A 20,433-nucleotide genomic window follows, 5' to 3' on the forward strand; every position below is an offset into this window, starting at 1 on the left:
CGAGTAGAGTTTTTATTTCATCCTCGGTTGGTTCAGTAACGCGCTCCGCCATTTTGTTTTTCTCTACTCACGGTATATGAGCTGATATCCTAGTAGTAGAGTAGCCAATCAGAGTGCACAATTGCTCATATCCAGTGAATGTGGAGAGAATAATAATAATAATAATAGACTATAAAATGTGGTGTACAGTAAATCAGTAAATATTATTATAAACACTAAAATTGTATCAAAAAAAATCACACCCCTTGTAAAAGTATATAAAAATGTCAGCACTACACACAGAGCGCTACTTTAATTTTCAAATACAAACTTTTTTCCCCCCTCCACTGTTATTTGTTGCTTCATAATTATTCATTAGTTAAAAATAAATTTAAAAAACAAAACCATGGTATAAAGAGGATGGAAACGTTTTTTATTTCAGTTCACTTAAAAAAAAAAACCCACAGGTTCTCTCTTTTTATATTCTGTATTTTATTAATAAACGTCACCTGCATGTCGAAGTGCAAGCGAGCTCCCTGATTGAAGTGAACTGTAACAGCTTCAGCCACACAGTTATTCAGGAAATCCAGCTGTTTAGGCGTTTAGTCTGCTGCACCTCAAAGCATGGCATGATTGTAGACACAGATTTGGCTCAAGGACCGTTCCCTCAGACACGAAGAACAAAAAAATAAGATTCTTCATTAAAAAAAGGAACCAAAAAAAAAAAAAGGTGTGTAAGAAATGCGCTTAGAGTTAAAAAAAAAAAAAACAACACCTCTGGAAGTGACATTTGGTCAAAAAAGGGATTAAAAAACAATATTCAAGAAAACATGAGGTGTGTGTCTGTGAGAGAGAGAGAGAGAGATCTCACTCACTTCTACCTGCTCTAGTCTGAACTATTCTCACCTTTTATTTTATTTCAGCACTTCTGGGGAAAAAGCTGCACACACTCCCTAATAAACACACGGCTGGCTGATAAAGAGGATCTTCTTCCCCACCTGGGACACGTACACAAATATATACACATCTGCTCTTCTCTTATTAAAAATAGCTGAAGGAAAATATCATCATTACTCTCCATAAACTCTGCGTGTGTCCGTCTGTCCTGCGCTTCCTAAGCTGTTAGTTAAAAAGGAGTATAAAAAAAGGAACTGACATTCCCTGTGTGTGTGTGTGTGTGTGTAGGCAGAGCTGCAAGTACTGTCCATCGGGCCTGGCGCTGCCCATTAGCCCGTTTTGACGCAGTACAGGTCCTTTAATGTCTTGAGCTCTTCGATCAGCGTTTTGTTTTGGTTCTCCAGCACAGCCACGCGGTTCTCCAGGCACTTCACATACTCCTTCTTCTTCCTGCGACACTCACGAGCCGCCTCCCTGCACACACACACACACACGTGTAAGCAGTTCCTGAAATACGTAAACAGATGTGATCAGAGGTGTGCAGGCCATGTGGTGCAGGTGAAGGACGACATGGAAACACCAAAAAATAAGCACGGCATGTCAGTTAGTCACAGTGTACACGCAGGGGCTGTGACCTCATCACTCACTTCACAAACACAGATTAAACCCTTTTTCATTTTCAGCTTATAATAAGATATTTAATGGAAAAAAAGTCACTCTCTAAAAAAAATAAATAAATAAGACGACGCTCCAGGAAGCACTCGTGATGTTCAGTCCTCCCCAACACCGAACGCTGAACCAGGGATGTGATTTGGGGCTGGTGAAATAATCTGAAAATTTTAGGCAGGGGTCTGGGGGCCGCAGGCCCCCAGCTGGTCCAGGGCAGCGCCCTGGTGGGGGGACAAGGGGGGAAGCCCCCCCGAAGCTCCTGGGTTTTGGGGTTTTCTGACTTAAAAATTGTACTAAAATGGCAAGCAAACACACAAGAAAAAACTTGTCATGATTAACAAATTCAAGCCAATTTAATGGTCAACATGCAACTCTGACACACACACACACACACTCTCTCACTCGTGCGCACACACTCGCTCGCGCGCGCACTCTCACTCTCTCACTCACTCACGCGCACTCTCACTCTCGCGCTCTCTCACTCACTCGCGCACTCTCTCTCTCGCTCTCTCTCACTCGCTCTCTCTCTCTCTCACTCGCTCGCTCTCTCTCGCTCTCTCTCTCTCTCTCGCTCTCTCTCTCTCTTTCTCTCACTCTCTCTCTCTCTCTTTCACTCTCTCGCTCGCTCTCTCTCGCGCGCGCACTTTACGCTCGATCACGGAGGCTGCCATCTTTCAACTCTGAAGCGAGCTTACGTACAGCTATCTAACAAGCGCGTTCATTGGTTGTTACAGAGCGATGGGCCAATCATGTACCTCGTTTCATCTCAATGACGTAATTGCGTAAATGACGTAATTACGTCAATGGGATGAAACGAGGTACGTGATTGGCCCATCGCTCTGTAACAACCAATGAATGCGCTCGCTTCAAACAAAGAGTTGAAAGATGGCAGCCTCCGTGATCGAGGCGTAAAGATGCAAATCCGAGGTTGCCATCTTTCAAACAAAGTCGAAACGAATAGGATACGAATGTAGATTTGAGGGAAAAATCGGAAACATTTTTTTTTTTTAAGTTTTGAGGTGAAAAAAGCGGAATTCCGCGAATTCGCGGAAAAATCACATCCCTGCGCTGAACACACACCAGGTGTAAAAGGGGCGTGGCGTGGTAGAGAAATGACACTTCCAAGGGTTTTAGGGAAGTTACTGAGTTTTCAGCACAGACACACACGACAGACGTGACAGTCATGTGACCTACTAATGATCAAGTGTAGCCACGCCCCTAAAACAAAGATCAGAAATGAGTGTATTAAAAATGTTTAGTACACATGGAGAAGACACACCCCGCGTGTGAGTTATACACTTCACCACAATTACTGTACGTGCACGCACACACCCAGAAGAGAGAGAAACTAATCCCCTCAGTTAAAGGATTTGATCTTTATGTGAATCCCCTTCATAATAATTTCCTTTCATTTTCACAACAGGTGTGTGTGTGTGTGTGTACACAATTCTGTGATATTTTTAGAAGACAGACAGGCAAAGAGAGAGAGAGAGAGAGAGAGAGAGACAGACAGACACCTGTTTTTGGCGAGGCGAATCTCTCTCTTCAGCTGAGGGTCATCACTCTTTCCCTGAGAGCTGATAACCGGTGACGTCATGACGACAGTCTGCGGCAACGCTGACGATGACGAGCGAATCTGATACGCCTGCATCTCACCGCCTGTCCCTGTCAACACCACAGTACACTCATCATATTACACTAGCACACACACCACAACACACTCCCCACTCCCACACATCACCAGCTGTGCACGTGAACACCAACCTTGCAGCACCACCTGGTTGCTGGGGAGGAGGATCTGCTGCCCGTCTGCGGTCTGAGCGTACTGTAGGATGGTGGGCTGGCTGGGGTTCGAGTTGCTCATGGTGAGCGTCTGCAGACCCTGAACGCCCTCAGAGCCTGCACCCGCTAACTGCAGAGAGCCGTTTGACGCTATTGCAACTGTTAACAACAACAACAAGGCCAATCAGAGAATTCCACACACATCTGTAACACCTGGACCAGCAGCTTCACACTGATATCCAAAGCAAACAGCCACAAACACTCCATTAACTCAACCTGTTAGCGTACATGCTAATAACTGAACTCAAAGAGTTTCAGTGATCAGAGACGTACTGTACTGTCCACTGCTGGTCTGATAGATGGGCGTGGACAGGGACACCGTGGTCATGGCAGATGACGCAGAGGTCTCCTCCTCTCCTTCATTACGCGTTGCTACTTCCTCCGCTGAGAGGTCGTTTAAAATCTTCCTGTAACACAAGGACACAAAAATCTGTAATTCACAACTTGACTTTTACCACAAATATCCTGAGGGTCTCTCAGCGGACACTTTTCAGATGCTGTGTCAAATAACAGTAAAGAAACTGCGAGGCTAAACTTTAGTGCGACATTAATTAATACTAAAAAGCTGCTCCGTTTTGCTTCAGTGATCTCCCCCCGCCCCCCCCATGCCTTCTTACTGTCTATTGGCTCACAAGACAGGAAAAAAAAAGTCAGCATAACAAAGACCTTACATTACAGGCATTTAGCAGACGCTTTTATTCAGAGCGATGTACAACACACCCAGAGCAGCCTGGGGGGCAGCTGGGGGTTCGGTGCCTTGCTCAAGTGCACTTCAGCCATTCCTGTTGGTCCAGGGAATCGAACCAGCAACCTTTTGGTCCAAAACCTGCTTCTCTAACCATTAGACCACGGCTTCCCCCACAGCAGTAAAACCGGACGGCCTCTCCCTCAAGCTTTGGAGACTTCCTAATATCAGAAAGATTCTTTACATATTCCGCAATGATACCTTGTAAGGAAACTGGCCAAAAGAGTGGGGTCCATCTGGCATTATAGCAACCCCCAAAAAGGGTAACCGGACATCACTGGATAACGACAGAGGCATTTCCCTCACACAAGCGTCCTCTAAAGTCTATAACAGGCTTCTGCTTAATCGAGCGAGGCCTGTAATGGACACCTTCCTACACCCAAACCAGAACGCCTTCTGTCAACTGCCTCACAAATCCTCGCTCTCTGACGCAGCATCGAAGGACTTTTGAATCACCAAAAGGAGGGCGTGGCAGTCTTCTTAGACTTCCAAAAGTCATTTGATTCCATCCGGCGTGACACTATGTTCTCCATCCTTTGTGCATTCGGAATCCCTCAGACTATTGTAGACGCTATCAAGACAACGTACGTTAACCCTCTGGGGTCGAGAGATTCTCCAGCGAAGCTCGGCAGGTTTAGAATGAGTAGCTCATGGATTTAGATAAATATCTTTGCGAGTGTTTATCATACAAGCAAGGTAAACATACTGACAGAAACTTTATATTTTCCTATGTGCCCACTGACAAATAATATTATAATTAAAATACCTAAATTAGATGAAACATAAAACTTGTCCCCTTCCTCAGTCACACCAGAGTCGGAGCGCTGAGAGCCCACTTATGCATTCATAAAAGACTGTTTCCATGGTAACGCCATGATCACTTTCACTCTTTCGGTTTCTCTTTCGTGGTGGGAACGCCCACCGTAAACGGGATAAAATCTGTCATAGTTTAGGCTCCTTGTTTAGAGGTAAAACTTCTGATGGCACGGGGATTGTGTGCGCTTTGGATAATTCAGGACAGTGATTCAATTCAATCTTAAAAACTGACACTGATGAACGGTGCCTTTTTTTCTTTTACTTCGACTTAATCCAGCTGAAGACTGGCTCGAGTAAGTGTAAATATTTCTTCTATTCCTGATGAGCGTATCGGTTGATGTGTGCGCTGTCGTGCAGACACAGGAAAAATGACTGAGCAATTTTTCCAGAGTTAAAAGTATTTTCCTCAAAAATAGTTAATTTTGCTCTGTTTTGAGTTTAGAGAGTAAAATTTGGAGTTGGAGCAAAATTAGAGTAATTGTGTAACAGAGTTGATTGTGGCTCTGAACTGAGTAAAACAGTACAAGAGTTAATTTCAAGACTCTCTGAATCGAGTCAAATCCCAAAATAAAGTCAAATAGCAAATAAATGAAGGTGCTGTAAAAATCAGTTTTAGAACCGTGTTGGAATGTGTGAAAAACACGACCGTACCCATTGGGACTTGACCTGATGGGATAAAGAGTTGGCAGTGGGAGGGGTTTTCACTCTTCTCATTGAATGGAAGTTTTTGTGGCTACGACCTCATATAAAGGCTGCAACCACCATGTCATCGTGTTGTAAGAACGAGTGTAACAATCACGCACTGTACAGACAGGTGTTCCTATTAAAATGGCCGGTGAGTGTACACAATTTGTTCACCGTTCGAAATAAATGGACTAGACGAAAGAAATCGCTTTCAGACATGTTTATGCTGATTACCGAGGGAAAGTGCGTTCGTATTTTAAAACATACTCCAGGTCGTCCCCCTTTCCTCGCCTTCTTCAGCCAGTGGGCCCATGTGTGATGGAGATGTGACGCACTTCCGAGTTGTTACAGGAAAGTTGTTGAAAAGAGTATTGAGACCACTGAGCTCTAGCGCCGGGCCATTTCCGGGAAATAAGAGTTTGGGTCGTGGCGACAGCGTGTGTGTGTCAGCCTCGGTTCGGAGGGTTCAGTTTGGAAGACTGTAAGAGGGAAGAGTAGAATAATATAAAGTACAGACACTTGGTATATTTTACTTCTGTGATTTTTAAATTGTTCATTTTTGGATTACGCTTCATTTTTGTAGCTACTGCCTCATAGAGTAAATATATATGCTGTATTTACTGTATGGACACGGGATCAGAAAACTCTTATTTATAATCAGGAGCCGCACGGACCCATTTTTCACTCTTCTCATTGAATACCCCTCCCACTGCCAACCCTTTATCCCAAAACAATAGGATATAAATTTTTCTGATGGCCAGTTAATTGTCCAAATCAGTGGAGCAGATTTAAGTTTTTGTGTTTGATCCATTCCTCAGACTGAACAGAATCACCTCAAGTGACCAAAACAGTTCGTCACAATGGGTACGGTCAGGTTTCTTCACACATTCCAACACAGTTCTAAAACTGCTTAACATTTTTTTTTAAGTACAGTCATGACATACAGACTGCATAGATATTATTGCAGCTGAAATTGTGCTGAATACAAAAATCATACAACTTTGGAAAAACTGCTTAAATTTGTTGAAATTGACAATCAGAGCATACCAAAATCATTAGAGTGCCAGAAAATACCCTCAGACCCCAGAGGGTTAACAGCTCAGCTGCTGTTGTCACCCCAGATGGTGAAACTTGACTTTTCCATCAACTCCAGCATGCTACAAGGGAATCCACTAGCTCCCTTGCTCTTCATCATTGTCTTGGATGATGTCCTACGTGTAGCCCTCGGTCTTCACCACGGCCTAACCCTAAGGCACAGATGAAGCTCCCATCACCCTGCAGTCCATCTTGCTGACCTTGACTTCGCCAATGATCTTACACTCCGCTAGGACACCATCAGTTCTGCCGAGGTTCTTCATCATGTTGATGTAGCTTCTCAGGCTTTTATCCTCCAGCTAATTGTGCAAAGTGATGCACCTGAACCACTCGGCTGATGACCTCCTTCATGCTCTCGGCAACTCAAGTATAGAGAAAGTCGATGAACTTCAAGAACCCGGGCAGTTGGACAAGTATGCACCATGACCTCGAATGCTGAAAAGCCAAAGCATGGGGTGCCCTGAATGCTCTAAACAAAGTCTGGGTTGCACCTCTGACCAGGGAAACTAAGATTGGGTTTTTAAAACATCAGTCGAGTCTATATGGTTATAGAGCTCAGAATCTTGGTCACTGACCAAAGCTCAGGAGAAGTCCCTGGATGGCGTCTATACTTGTATGCTGCAAAGAGTCGTAAGCGTATCCTGGCGTGATCACTACCAATCAGCTCTATGGCAACATACCCTGCCTCTCTTACATCAGAAAATGACACCTGACTCTTTCCGGTCACATTATGCGGCACAACCAACCTGCGGCGCAAGTGTTGCTCTGGGAGCCTGACACAAAGTGCGAAGTTGGCCACCCGCATCGTCAGAGGCTGTCCATTGCTGGCGATGACGACTGCTTTATTAGGATTTGCAGAAACGCAGATGAACCATGAGGCCCGCACCAGAGCAACAGAGTTGCCTGCAGTGGCGGCACGAATGGCCCAGCCAAGCCGCCACAGACTGCCTGGCTTCGTGAGCTCTTGCATACTATTCTCATCTCCTAATGAAATGCCTTGCACAGTAAGGTAAGACAAACTATGTTGTGTCCCCATCATGTTGTGTCTCTGGACCTCCAAACCTGATGCCAAGTGGTGCACAAAAGTGCCACAGACCTGAAAGGTATGGAAGTTGCCCCACATTGACAACTGACTTGCCGAGTGATGCCATCCATTGGCCATTTGAGTGGCTCTTCCACATGCCATCTGGTGGTGTGGCATTGGCCCTGTTGGGTTCATCTGCCACACTGCACCGAAAAGCGCCCTGCTGCCAGTACCTTATTGGTGATGTACTATTTAACCCATAGCGGGAATGCAGGCAGGTGCTACCACTCCAGGTCAGAGTGGACCTGGGAGTAATGGTGATTAAAGGGCAACTCCACTTTCCCCAATACTCAAGTCCTCCTGGACCTGAGACTCACCACCGGTTACAGTTTAAAGTCACACCCAGGACTATTAGAATAGAATACAACCCCGATTCCAAAAAAGTTGGGACAAAGTACAAATTGTAAATAAAAACGGAATGCAATAATTTACAAATCTCAAAAACCGATATTGTATTCACAGTAGAACATAGACAACATATCAAATGTCGAAAGTGAGACATTTTGAAATTTCATGCCAAATATTGGCTCATTTGAAATTTCATGACAGCAACACATCTCAAAAAAGTTGGGACAGGGGCAATAAGAGGCTGAAAAAGTTAAAGGTACAAAAAAGGAACAGCTGGAGGACCAAATTGCAACTCATTAGGCCAATTGTCAATAGGTCATTAACATGACTGGGTATAAAAAGAGCATCTTGGCGTGGCAGCGGCTCTCAGAAGTAAAGATGGGAAGAGGATCACCAATCCCCCTAATTCTGCGCCGACAAATAGTGGAGCAATATCAGAAAGGAGTTTGACAGTGTAAAATTGCAAAGAGTTTGAACATATCATCATCTACAGTGCGTAATATCATCAAAAGATTCAGAGAATCTGGAAGAATCTCTGTGCGTAAGGGTCAAGGCCGGAAAACCATACCGGGTGCCCGTGATCTTCGGGCCCTTAGACGGCACTGCATCACATACAGGCATGCTTCTGTATTGGAAATCACAAAATGGGCTCAGGAATATTTCCAGAGAACATTATCTGTGAACACAATTCACCGTGCCATCCGCCGTTGCCAGCTAAAACTCTATAGTTCAAAGAAGAAGCCGTATCTAAACACGATCCAGAAGCGCAGACGTCTTCTCTGGGCCAAGGCTCATTTAAAATGGACTGTGGCAAAGTGGAAAACTGTTCTGTGGTCAGACGAATCAAAATTTGAAGTTATTTATGGAAATCAGGGACGCCGTGTTATTCGGACTAAAGAGGAGAAGGACGACCCAAGTTGTTATCAGCGCTCAGTTCAGAAGCCTGCATCTCTGATGGTATGGGGTTGCATTAGTGCGTGTGGCATGGGCAGCTTACACATCTGGAAAGACACCATCAATGCTGAAAGGTATATCCAGGTTCTAGAGCAACATATGCTCCCATCCAGATGACGTCTCTTTCAGGGAAGACCTTGCATTTTCCAACATGACAATGCCAAACCACATACTGCATCAATTACAGCATCATGGCTGTGTAGAAGAAGGGTCCGGGTACTGAACTGGCCAGCCTGCAGTCCAGATCTTTCACCCATAGAAAACATTTGGCGCATCATAAAACGGAAGAAACGACAAAAAAGACCTAAGACAGTTGAGCAACTAGAATCCTACATTAGACAAGAATGGGTTAACATTCCTATCCCTAAACTTGAGCAACTTGTCTCCTCAGCCCCCAGACGTTTACAGACTGTTGTAAAGAGAAAAGGGGATGTCTCACAGTGGGAAACATGGCCTTGTCCCAACTTTTTTGAGATGTGTTGTTGTCATGAAATTTAAAATCACCTAATTTTTCTCTTTAAATGATACATTTTCTCAGTTTAAACATTTGATATGTCATCTATGTTCTATTCTGAATAAAATATGGAATTTTGAAACTTCCACATCATTGCATTCCGTTTTTATTTACAATTTGTACTTTGTCCCAACATTTTTGGAATCAGGGTTGTAGAATAGAATAGAATAGAATAGAATAGAATAGAATGGCTGGCCGCATACTGCTGTGACCACCTTAAAGCAGATACACAGAGCCATGGCCTCACTTTTCATTTATAAACGCCTTGAGACCTCAAGAATGGCACAGGAATAGTTTTAAGTGTTAACAATAAATCTAATACAGTAATTTTTATGATTAAAGTGATGTATATAGGTAGCGGTCTGAGTGAATGACTTTGACATCTGTGATGTCACAGCAGGAAGTCTATCGGTCTCGTCGCCATTTCCGCTATACTAAAACACAGAGCTGACTGCAACTCTGATCCTCCATTTTGAGCTAATTTATCGCCATGCCACATAGATGTGTTTTTGGCCGGTGCAGCAACACGACAGAAGGTGGATTTATGTTGCATTCACAGCCCAAGAATGTTCAAACTGCAAAGATTTGGACGCAATAAGCGCTCCACCTGTTTTTTGGCTGAGTGCGACATTTCCTCTTGACCAGAGTTCGGTCAGTGTTCTACGCTATCCTACATGGTGGCGCCCTGAAGCGAGGAGTTGTTTGCTTGTGTAGCTTCTTGAGCACAAATAACTTTTGCAAATGGTGGTTGTGAAAACTTTTGATGGTTCTGAAGAACCTGTGAGACCTACACCAGGTGGTAGAAGACGTTGTTTAAACAAACATCACCATGAACGAGAGCAAACGAAGAAAATTTGCTATTCTGGTGGCGGGCTGATTATTATTTAATTAGTGGTTTTGTCATGCTGTTTAAGGTGACACTCTGAATGGATTGCATTTAAAAAATTGAACTAACTGGCCATTTGTTATTTAGTTAGTTGTTTTCTGTGGTGGGCAGTCTTAAAACGTAAGATTAAACATGAATGAATGTTATTTAAGTGTTTATATAATTTATTTGATTTTATTATTAATTGTATGATGAAAGTTCCTGATATTATATATTTACAGCATGTTCTCTTGTTTTCAAAAACAGAAAGACAGAAAAAATGAATGGATTTATAGCGTTTTGAAAAAAATATATAATAAACTTTGGATTTATAATCAATAACGTTGTTAGATTTGTCAATTATTGTTGAAAATGTTCAGACTGAACCAACTATCTATTATAACAGGATAAATTAAATATTTGCAAAATTTATGGGTCTGGGTAAATAAATGTCATTTTTCTGAAAACAATCGAAATGGATTTATAGCATTTTGGAAAAGAGCTCTACACATATTTTTTTTATTCCCATTTATGCAGCATACAAGAGTCAAGGATGGAGATACTGCCCACTCAGAAATTTATTTAAAAATAAAAGTTCTGCGTATGTCCTTTAAGGTGGCTATGGCTGACAGGCCTGGGCAAAGATCTCTCTGCAAGCTGCCAGGCTGCTGAAGGTCAGATGATGAACATTAGATACAGTGGTGCTTGAAAGTTTGTGAACCCTTTAGAATTTTCTACATTTCTGCATAAATTCAGATTCATGTGTCAACTGGTTTATCTGATGGGAGTTAGAAGACTCTTTTGGTGTGTTTTTGAGTGAAATCTCATAGCAGCATACTCCAGGGTTAACGTGTTACTGGTGTGCGTGTGTGTACCTGTAAGACGGGCGTCTGGCCAGCAGCTCTCGTGTCTTCTGGTTTGATGCTCCACTGTCTGTTGAATCCTGAGAATCTTCACTGTCTGACCCCTGACCCTGCGCACAGACCCCAATATTATTTAACACTTCTGCACCATTACCAGAAAGAGTGTGAATAATGACTCATTTAGCTCATCATCATGCTGGCTAACACACACATTGTAGATAACCAAACAGCAAGCAACTGTTTCTACAATAATCTTGATTATTTTCCAATACCAGCATGTCCCTGCATGTTTCACTCAATATACAACAGCAATTTGCCAGACTTTAACATGGTGTGTGTGTGTGTTACCTGTACTTGTGCTGGTGGAGACTGGATCACTGAAGACTGAGCCGACTGGATGACCCCCTGCACCTGAATCTGACCTCCAGGGAGCTGCACCACAGCCACAGGAGATCCTCCTAGAGTCATCTACACCACACACACACGATACTCACATTACACACTAATATCTATCTATCTATCTATCTATCTATCTATCTATCTATCTATCTATCTATCTATCTCACACACACAGGATCATTGTGTACCTGAGTGATCTGTGATAACTGAGATGCTGTGATGGTGGTTGGGATGGTGGCAGGTTGTGACTCGGTGCCGTTGCTGCCACTCTGGTGAACCTCCTCCATTTCCACTGCATGGGCGCGCACACACACACACACACTCCCCTCAGTACGTAAAATGTGATTTTATTTTAAAGTGAAATTGTTTTTCTCCTTCAAAGTCAACACAAACATTAACATACTGTGTATCTCAATATTCAAATTCATGTAAATTCATTGATGAATAATTAAAACACGAATTAATTATTTTAATAAGAATTTGTATGCAGTGCACACAAGTGTCAACATGTTCCATAAGCTGCAATAATTAGTGCAAGTGTGTGTTTGAGACACAGCTGTTCAATCTAGTCAGTGTTTCCACTTCACCCCTGCAGCACTGAATCATCTCCCCACACACACACACAGTTTTGAGTCATGCAGTAAGCAACACACACACACACACACAGTCATGACTGCTACACTGTGGTGTTTAAACACTGATTCTATACATTTTAGTGTTTAATTAGAATTTATTTTCACAAATACTTGAGCAAGTCACAATCCAGGGGGCGGGGCATAGACATCCTAGAGAACATTTAATGAATTGGACGAACACAATCTGAGCGCATCAAAATGTAAAATTAAAATAATACCACCGCCAGTAATGTTTTTGTATTTTCTTCTAGATATATCGCCAGATTGTTGAACACAATGTGAAGAAACAGGAACAAAAATCTCCCCAATAACTTCTGAATCCAGCTGCATTTTAAATGATTGATTTGATTTAAATTAGAAAATTATTTTATTCCCCAAATAGTGAGCATGCATACATGTACAGTGTACTAAATGGATCTCATTAAAGATTCAGATATACTTAAATTTATTAATCTAGCTTTTAAATAATTAAAACATAAAAAGAAAAGGATCAGACAGGTTAAAGTGTAATGGTTAAATGTGATACAGGAAAGTTTTTGGATGAACAGTTTGGGTGGAAATTTCAAGAAATAATGAAATTAAAATGCCTTCAAAAAAATGGCCTATACGAGATTTTTTTATTCAAGTTTATAAATATGTACATGTAGCCTATACACACACACACACGTGTATATTAGTCATTAAAGTAATACATAAAAAAAAGAAATATTCAATTAAAATATTTTACTGTTAAGTTCGAAAGTTTATTTGACTAAAAACAAAATGATGACAAAAGTTATTTGAAGAAACTTGAAAAAAATCGTGTAATGTGAGTGAAATGCGGTCAGGAGGAAGCGCTCGCGCGGGGGGATGATGTGCGGGAGGAAGCGCTCGCGCGGGGCGGATGATGAACAGGAATCCGCGGTGTTCAATAAGCAGCGCAGCAAGTTTACAGAAAGAATAAGAATTAATGACTTAAATAATGCAGGAAGTGTAAATGACAGACATGTTTAGACTGCGGTGAATTCTAATCAGTGCGAGTGTAGTGGTGATGTGAGCGCTGAGCTGTACAGAAGCCGCTAAACGCTGCGCTGCACTAAAGCCGAGGCGCTCGAGTTTCCAGCCGGGCTCGATCCCCAACCGCTCACTGATCCCGACAAAGTGCACTACATACAGTATTCTGTAACTATGAGGCAGGAGTTAGAATAGTGTATCCGCCCTATACAGGGTGAGACGGGGAGTGAGTGATTAGGAACACCGCCGATTATTAACGCTTCAATAAAAGCTGATTCAGCGAGCTGCACACAAACACTCGGTTCAGCGGCTCCGGTCAGCTGTGTGACTCAGTTTAAACATATTTCAGCAAGTAAAGAGAACATCAGGTCAGAGTTAGCGGACTAACTTTAATAAAACCCAATCGCTTTCACTGTGAAACGGAAAAATCGCAGCATTAGCACTCAATGCTAATGCTAACCACTAATGTTAACATGCTAGCTGAGGAGTGTTTCCAGCTCGGTGTGAGAGAGAGAGTACAAGTGTGTGTGTGTGTGAGAGAGAGAGAGAGAGAGAGTGTATGTGTGTAAACTGTGTGAGTGTGTGTAAAGTGTGAGTGTGTGAGAGAGAGTATGTGTGTGTAAACTGTGAGAGTGTGTGTGTGAGAGAGAGTATATGTGTGTGTGAGAGAGTGAGTGTGTGTGAGAGTGAGTGTGAGAGAGTACAAGTGTGTGACTGTGTGAGCGAGTATGTGTGTGACAATGTGTGAAAGAGAGTATAAGTGCGAGTGTGTATGTGTGTAAACTGTGTGTGTGAGTGTGTGTGAGCGAGTATAAGTGTGTGTAAAGTGTGTGTGTGAGAGAGCTTGTGTGTGTAAAGTGTGTGTGTGAGTGTGTAAAGAGCGCGTGTGAGTACAAGTGTGTGTGTATGAGTGTGTGTGAGTATAAGTGTGTGTGCGAGTGTGTGTGAGAGAGTGTGTAGAGTGTGTGTAAAGAGTGCATGTGTGAGTAAAGTGTGTGTGGAGTGTGAGAGTGAGTATAAGTGTGTGTGTGTGAGTACAAGTGTGTGTGTGTGTAGTGTGTGTGAGTACAAGTGTGTGTGTGTGTGTGTAGTGTGTGTGAGTACAAGTGTGTGTGTAGTGTGAGTATAAGTGTGTGTGAGAGTATAAGTGTGTGTGAGTATAAGTGTGTGAGTATGTGTAGTGTGTGAGAGCGTGTGTGGAGAGTGTGAGCGTGTGTGAGTAAAGAGTGTGTGTGTAAAGTGTGAGAGTATGTGTGTGTGTAGTGTGTGAGTATAAGTGTGTGTGTAGTGTGTGAGTATAAGTGTGTGTGTAGAGTATGTGTGTGTAGTGTGTGTGTGTGAGTATAAGTGTGTGTGTGTGAGTATGTGTGAGTATAAGTGTGTGTGTGTGAGTATAAGTGTGTGTATGAGAGTATAAGTGTGTGTGTGAGAGTATGTGTGTGTAGTGTGAGTATAAGTATGTGTGAGAGTATAAGTGTGTGCGAGTGTGAGTGAGTATAAGTGTGTGTGAGAGCGTGTGTGTGGAGAGTGTGTGTAAAGAGTGTGTGTGTGTGTGTAAAGTGTGTGAGTATAAGTGTGTGTGTGTGTGTGAGTACAAGTGTGTGAGTATGTGTGTGTAGAGTGTGAGTATAAGTGTGTGTGTAGAGTATGTGTGTGTGTAGAGTGTGTGAGTATAAGTGTGTGTGTGAGTATAAGTGTGTGTGTGAGTGAGTATAAGAGTGTGTGTAGTGTGAGTGAGTATGTGTGTAGAGTGTGTGTGTAGAGTGTGTGTGAGTGAGTATAAGAGTGTGTGTAGTGTGTGAGTGAGTATGTGTGTAGAGTGTGTGTGAGTATAAGAGTGTGTGTAGTGTGAGTGAGTATGTGTATGAGTGTGTGTAGTGTGTGAGTGAGTGTGTGTAGAGTGTGTGTGAGTATAAGAGTGTGTAGTGTGAGTGAGTATGTGTGTAGAGTGTGTGTGTAGAGTGTGTGTGAGTGAGTATAAGAGTGTGTGTAGTGTGTGAGTGAGTATGTGTGTAGAGTGTGTGTGAGTATAAGAGTGTGTGTAGTGTGAGTGAGTATGTGTATGAGTGTGTGTAGTGTGTGAGTGAGTATGTGTATAAGAGTGTGTGTGTGTAGTGTGTGAGTGAGTATGTGTGTAGAGTGTGTGTGAGTGTAAAGTGATGCGGGAGCCTGAACGCGTCGCTCGACGCTGAGAAACTTTCACACCGAGTCACTGGCACGCAACTACCGCGTCAACACACGTCAGCGAGCCGGAGAGCCACAAACACTCCGCCATCTCCGAGCGCCGCGCTCTCTCCCTCCCTCTCCGCCACAAACACTCCGCCATCTCCGCGCTCTCTCCCTCAGCCACAAACACTCGGCCATCTCTCTCCCTCTCTCTCTCTCAGCCCGGAACCGCCGCCATGACACCGCCTGAGCTTCCCCCGAGAGGAAGCGCGCGCCCCACTCTCCCCTACCTTCAGCAGCTCCGTTAATCCGCCCGGCCGCTCCTCAGGTGTCCCTTAACGAACCGTGACGTCACAAGGGCACTTATAAACGGTATCCGGTAGTTTCTGTGTACATGTATATATATATATATATATTTAAAAAAAAAAAAAGCTAACTAACTAGCCGACTTGTTTTTGTCACACAAGGCTGTTTTTAGCACCCCGCCCACTAGAATGATGTGTGACGTCACTCCTTAACCGCATTCTGATTGGTCGGGCGGCACAGTAACTCTACAGTAATGAGGAAAAAGAAAGAAAGGAGAGAGAGAGAGAGAGAGAGAGAGCGAGCGCCTGTGCTGAGGAAAAGCTCCTGATTTTCCTCCAGCAGCGTCCGCGGGTGTGTTATTCCCCTGACTGGCTCCTCTCCGGCTCCTCACCACCGTTACTGGCTCGCTTAGTCAACTATGATGTCATACCTTTTTATCTGTGATAGTGAAATTTAAATATGTTGTTACTTCCGGTTCTCATCAGGTCTCATCACACTGCAAAAAAATAACAAAGAGAAAATATCTTTAATATGGGTGAATTTATTAAATATTTAAATAATATCGTCTGGCTTTTTCCCTTTGTCTATCAGATAGATTCCATTCAGCGAACATGATACTGAACAAGTCAAAGGCAAGTAGCTGAATGGAATATATCTGATAGACCATGAAAAAAACCGCAGACAATATTATTATTATATTATATTATTACACATACACATTCCGGGCTGCACGGTGGTGTAGTGGTTAGCACTGTCGCCTCACAGCAAGAAGGTCCGGGTTCGAGCCCCGTGGCCGGCGAGGGCCTTTCTGTGTGGAGTTTGCATGTTCTCCCCGTGTCCGCGTGGGTTTCCTCCGGGTGCTCCGGTTTCCCCCACAGTCCAAAGACATGCAGGTTAGGTTAACTGGTGACTCTAAATTGAGCGTAGGTGTGAATGTGAGTGTGAATGGTTGTCTGTGTCTGTGTGTCAGCCCTGTGATGACCTGGCAACTTGTCCAGGGTGTACCCCGCCTTTCGCCCGTAGTCAGCTGGGATAGGCTCCAGCTTGCCTGCGACCCTGTAGAACAGGATAAAGCAGCTACAGATAATGAGATGAGACATACACATTCCCTGCAGGTGTTCAACGCTTCTTTCTCTTTCAAAATTCTCTCAAAATCTTCCATATTTAACAAAACAAACCTGGCAGCCATGTTTGTTTACAAATTGTCACAGTCACACGCTAGCATTAAAGATTTACATGTACTACGTATCTTATGGCATTTTCAGTTCACTGCGATAGTTTACTGCGGGCACCGGCAGCGAATAAAGAACTGCTTGTGCGCATTCGCAGCAGAAAACTCTCTCATTAAATATTAACATCAGCTCCGATGTGTGACATCGTCATGTTGTCTTGACAACCGTGCAATATCAAGCCATATTCAACGCTCATTCTCCACTGGGTAGAGTGACATAATACACATAGGATAAGCAATATTGCATGCTGTCAAACCAAATGAATGAAACCCGCTACAAGGGAATAGAACACGTTTTTATTCTATTGAAAAAGTGTCCTGTATGGATAATAATTCTTATTATTCTATCCACATTCACTGGATATGAGCAATTGCGCTCTATGATTGGCTACTCTACTACTAGGATATCAGCTCATATACCATGAGTAGAGAAAAACAAAATGGCGGAGCGTGTTGCTGAACCAACCGAGGATGAAATAAAAACTCTACTCGAAAACAAACTCCAAAAAATACAACCAAAAAAACCCCAAAATATGGAATAAAAGTATTTGATGGTAAGAGTGTATCTTTTTTATTTTTCAAGAATAATAATAATAATTATTATTATTATCATCATCGCATCTTTCACAAATTGCTCCTGTCATTTCGCCAGCTTGTTTACATTCTAAGTGGAAATGATTTTGTTGGATGTTTTGTATAAAGTTTTTATTTATCAAATTTGCTAAAAATAAAAATGCTCCGTTTCTCCAAATCCAGTGAATGTGGATAGAATAAAAGTTATTCCCCTCAATCTCATCGTGCATGGATTATAGACAACTCGGTGCTACGCACCTCGTCGCCTATCAGCTCATGTACAACTTGAATTCGTGGAATAACTATATTATATATGATCACCAGCTACCTGAGTATTTTTTGTGCATTATGTTTAGAGCTAAACAGCTATAGTATGATCCGTCATACTGTACTTGAAATGAAAACTGTATTTTATTTCATCAAACAAAATGTCCCAATTTTTTCCTGCACCATTTTCCTTATATGGTCATTGTTTCCTGTTCTTGTTTTCTGTTCACATGCTTGTTAAAGGGGAACAGAGGGCAATATATAGAGTAAATATAACAATAAAACACACATTAACGAACCTTATTCAAGACTTACAAAAGTTTTTTGTTCTAAGGTTGGAAAGTTATAGTGTTTTGAAAGTAGCTCGAGCAAACTATTTCCGCAGTTTGAACAGCCCGCCATGATATTAATTTTATCCAATCAGAATGCACGTTCATTTTCTCTGCGTAACACTCATGACGTATGTATGTGCCCAGTTGTGTTGGCTCATTGAGGTTGGGAATAGCACGTGTGAAATACCTGTTTCTGCCTCTTGCGACGATTTCGCAAGTCCACGGGTGGCGCCTATCTCATTGCAGCAAATAAATTCTGCTGGACTCGTGAGCAACTCTACGTTACATTTTCCGCACGAGCACCACGCCGTGTCACCTGCACGCAGACACTCTGCCCCACGCTCGTCATGCCCATGGTCAGCATCAGTCTCATCCTCGCCGTCATCCGAGCTTTCTTCTCTTATTTCATCACCGGAGTCGAGAGTACCTCTCCTAGCTATTTTAAGTTCGTTTCTTAAGACAAGGATTTTTTAAGATGTTACCTTGTTGACAGTTTCGGCGAGAATCTTCCGCCTTCTTCAAAACAGTCACTAGATGTGTCCTGGGGGAGCGACCTGACAGCAGGAGGCGTGAACTACCTGTCAAATTGGGCGGAACATTCACACCTCCGTAGCGTAACATCAGCTGATAAGGCACGTCACCACTCGACATCTGGTGACTGTTTTGAAGAAGGCGGAAGATTCTCGCTGAAACTGTCAACAAGGTAACATCTTTAAAAAATCCTTGTCTTAAGAAACGAACTTAAAATAGCTTTAATAGTTAGACATAATGAACTTCCACTACATAGTACCTCTCCTAGGTTCAAACTGGTACCCTTCTAAGCCATAGCTTGCTTGCAGTGTGTCTTGCGGGATCTCTTCGTATGATTCGACAGAGCTGTCGCTTTCACTTGATGCGCCCGACGCCATGATTACACGCTTATCTCCTCTATTTCGGAGAGTTCCGCTAGTGCAGTGGGTAGCGCTGACGTCACGGTCTTTAAAAAATGGCGACTCTTGTGCGGTTTAGCGTATAAAGTATTATTTACAATTACCAAGATATTTCGTTGTTTTCTAGTATATAAATTTGATAGAATACTTAAGAATACGTTACTTTGTCACATCAGCAACTGTATATATTATATTTGGTACCCCTTTAATGAGTCTCCACCTGTTTCTAACGGTACCCCTCGTCAGCATAGCATGTGTATTTAATCTTCTGCCTTTCTCTTTATGTTTTCCAAGCTTGTGTAATCAGTATAATTCTGAAATGTGGGTTTATTCATGATTTGTTTTTAAGGTCCGAGTGAATTGCTTGTTTCCCCACCAGTCTTTCCTCATACACTTAGAAGATTAGCATTCTGATTAATCCGATAAGTGTGCTTCGTCTAGTGTGCTACTCGCCTCATCAGCTATCAGCTCATGCATAACTCGATTTTATGGAATAACTGTTAATTAGAAGATTATTAGAGCTCAAATATAAGATTATTTACCTTATTTTTAGACACTTTTACTCATTTCAAGCTTTAAATTTTCTTATTTTATTGGCAGATAATTTTGCTTCTTTCTAGAATTAAATGCTTAAAATTAGCAAAATTATCTGCCAAGAGAATAAGAAAATTTAAAGCTTGAAATGAGTAAAAGCATCTAAAAGTAAGGTAAACAAGAAGACGGAGTCCTCTATATCCCCCGCCCTATATACCAACTATATACCAAGTTTCAAGATATTATTTGTCACATTTTTCAAGTTCTGCTGCAGGAAACCAATCCGACCTCTTTACACTGACCTCAGCAGCCCATGGCATAAACCCACCGGACCTTTGTTCCAGGGGAGCTAAAAATTAACATTTCTCATATTTCTTAGTATCAAAAGGCACATATACATTATTTAATCAACACATGTACCAACTTTCAAGACCAAACCACTCATAGCTTTCAAGTTCTGCTCCAGAAACAAAACCTACTCCTAAGACTAACCTGAGAGACTAAGTCTGAAATTGTTTCCATGGAAACATGAAAAATTAAAATTTCTCAAATTTCTTCGTATGAAAAGGCACATCTACATCAGCTTGTTAACATGTATACCAAGTTTCAAATCCGTATCATGAATAGTTTTGGATATACGATGCCTTGTAAGAGTATTCATCCCCCTTGGTGTTTGTCCTGTTTTGTCGCATTACAAGCTGGAATTAAAATGG

At 42.4% G+C, this 20,433-nt stretch overlaps 1 protein-coding gene across 1 annotated transcript; it reads right to left on the reverse strand.

The window, feature by feature from the left end:
* Window positions 1-391: 391 nt before the first annotated feature.
* atf1 (activating transcription factor 1) lies at window positions 392-16,046 on the reverse strand. The gene is made up of 8 exons (XM_060920301.1): window positions 15,839-16,046; window positions 11,943-12,046; window positions 11,704-11,823; window positions 11,368-11,465; window positions 3,661-3,794; window positions 3,310-3,486; window positions 3,063-3,210; window positions 392-1,350 (listed from the first exon to the last, which is right to left on the reverse strand). The coding sequence occupies exons 2-8, from the start codon at window positions 12,039-12,041 to the stop codon at window positions 1,206-1,208; spliced, it is 921 nt and encodes a 306-aa protein (XP_060776284.1). The 5' UTR covers window positions 12,042-12,046; window positions 15,839-16,046; the 3' UTR covers window positions 392-1,205.
* Between the last annotated feature and the right edge of the window lie 4,387 nt (window positions 16,047-20,433).

The sequence above is a fragment of the Neoarius graeffei genome, chromosome 4 (genome assembly GCF_027579695.1).
Source record: "Neoarius graeffei isolate fNeoGra1 chromosome 4, fNeoGra1.pri, whole genome shotgun sequence".
Taxonomy (NCBI): Eukaryota; Metazoa; Chordata; class Actinopteri; order Siluriformes; family Ariidae; genus Neoarius; species Neoarius graeffei.

Excerpts from the sequence above, each read along its gene's own strand:
- atf1 (XM_060920301.1), bottom strand. The coding sequence starts at position 12,041 with ATGGAGGAGGTTCACCAGAGTGGCAGCAACGGCACCGAGTCACAACCT. Across the intron at positions 11,466-11,703 it reads CTCCACCAGCACAAGTACAG|GGTCAGGGGTCAGACAGTGA; the intron begins GTAACACACACA and ends GTCTGTGCGCAG. Across the intron at positions 3,487-3,660 it reads GACCAGCAGTGGACAGTACA|TTGCAATAGCGTCAAACGGC; the intron begins GTACGTCTCTGA and ends TGTTGTTAACAG.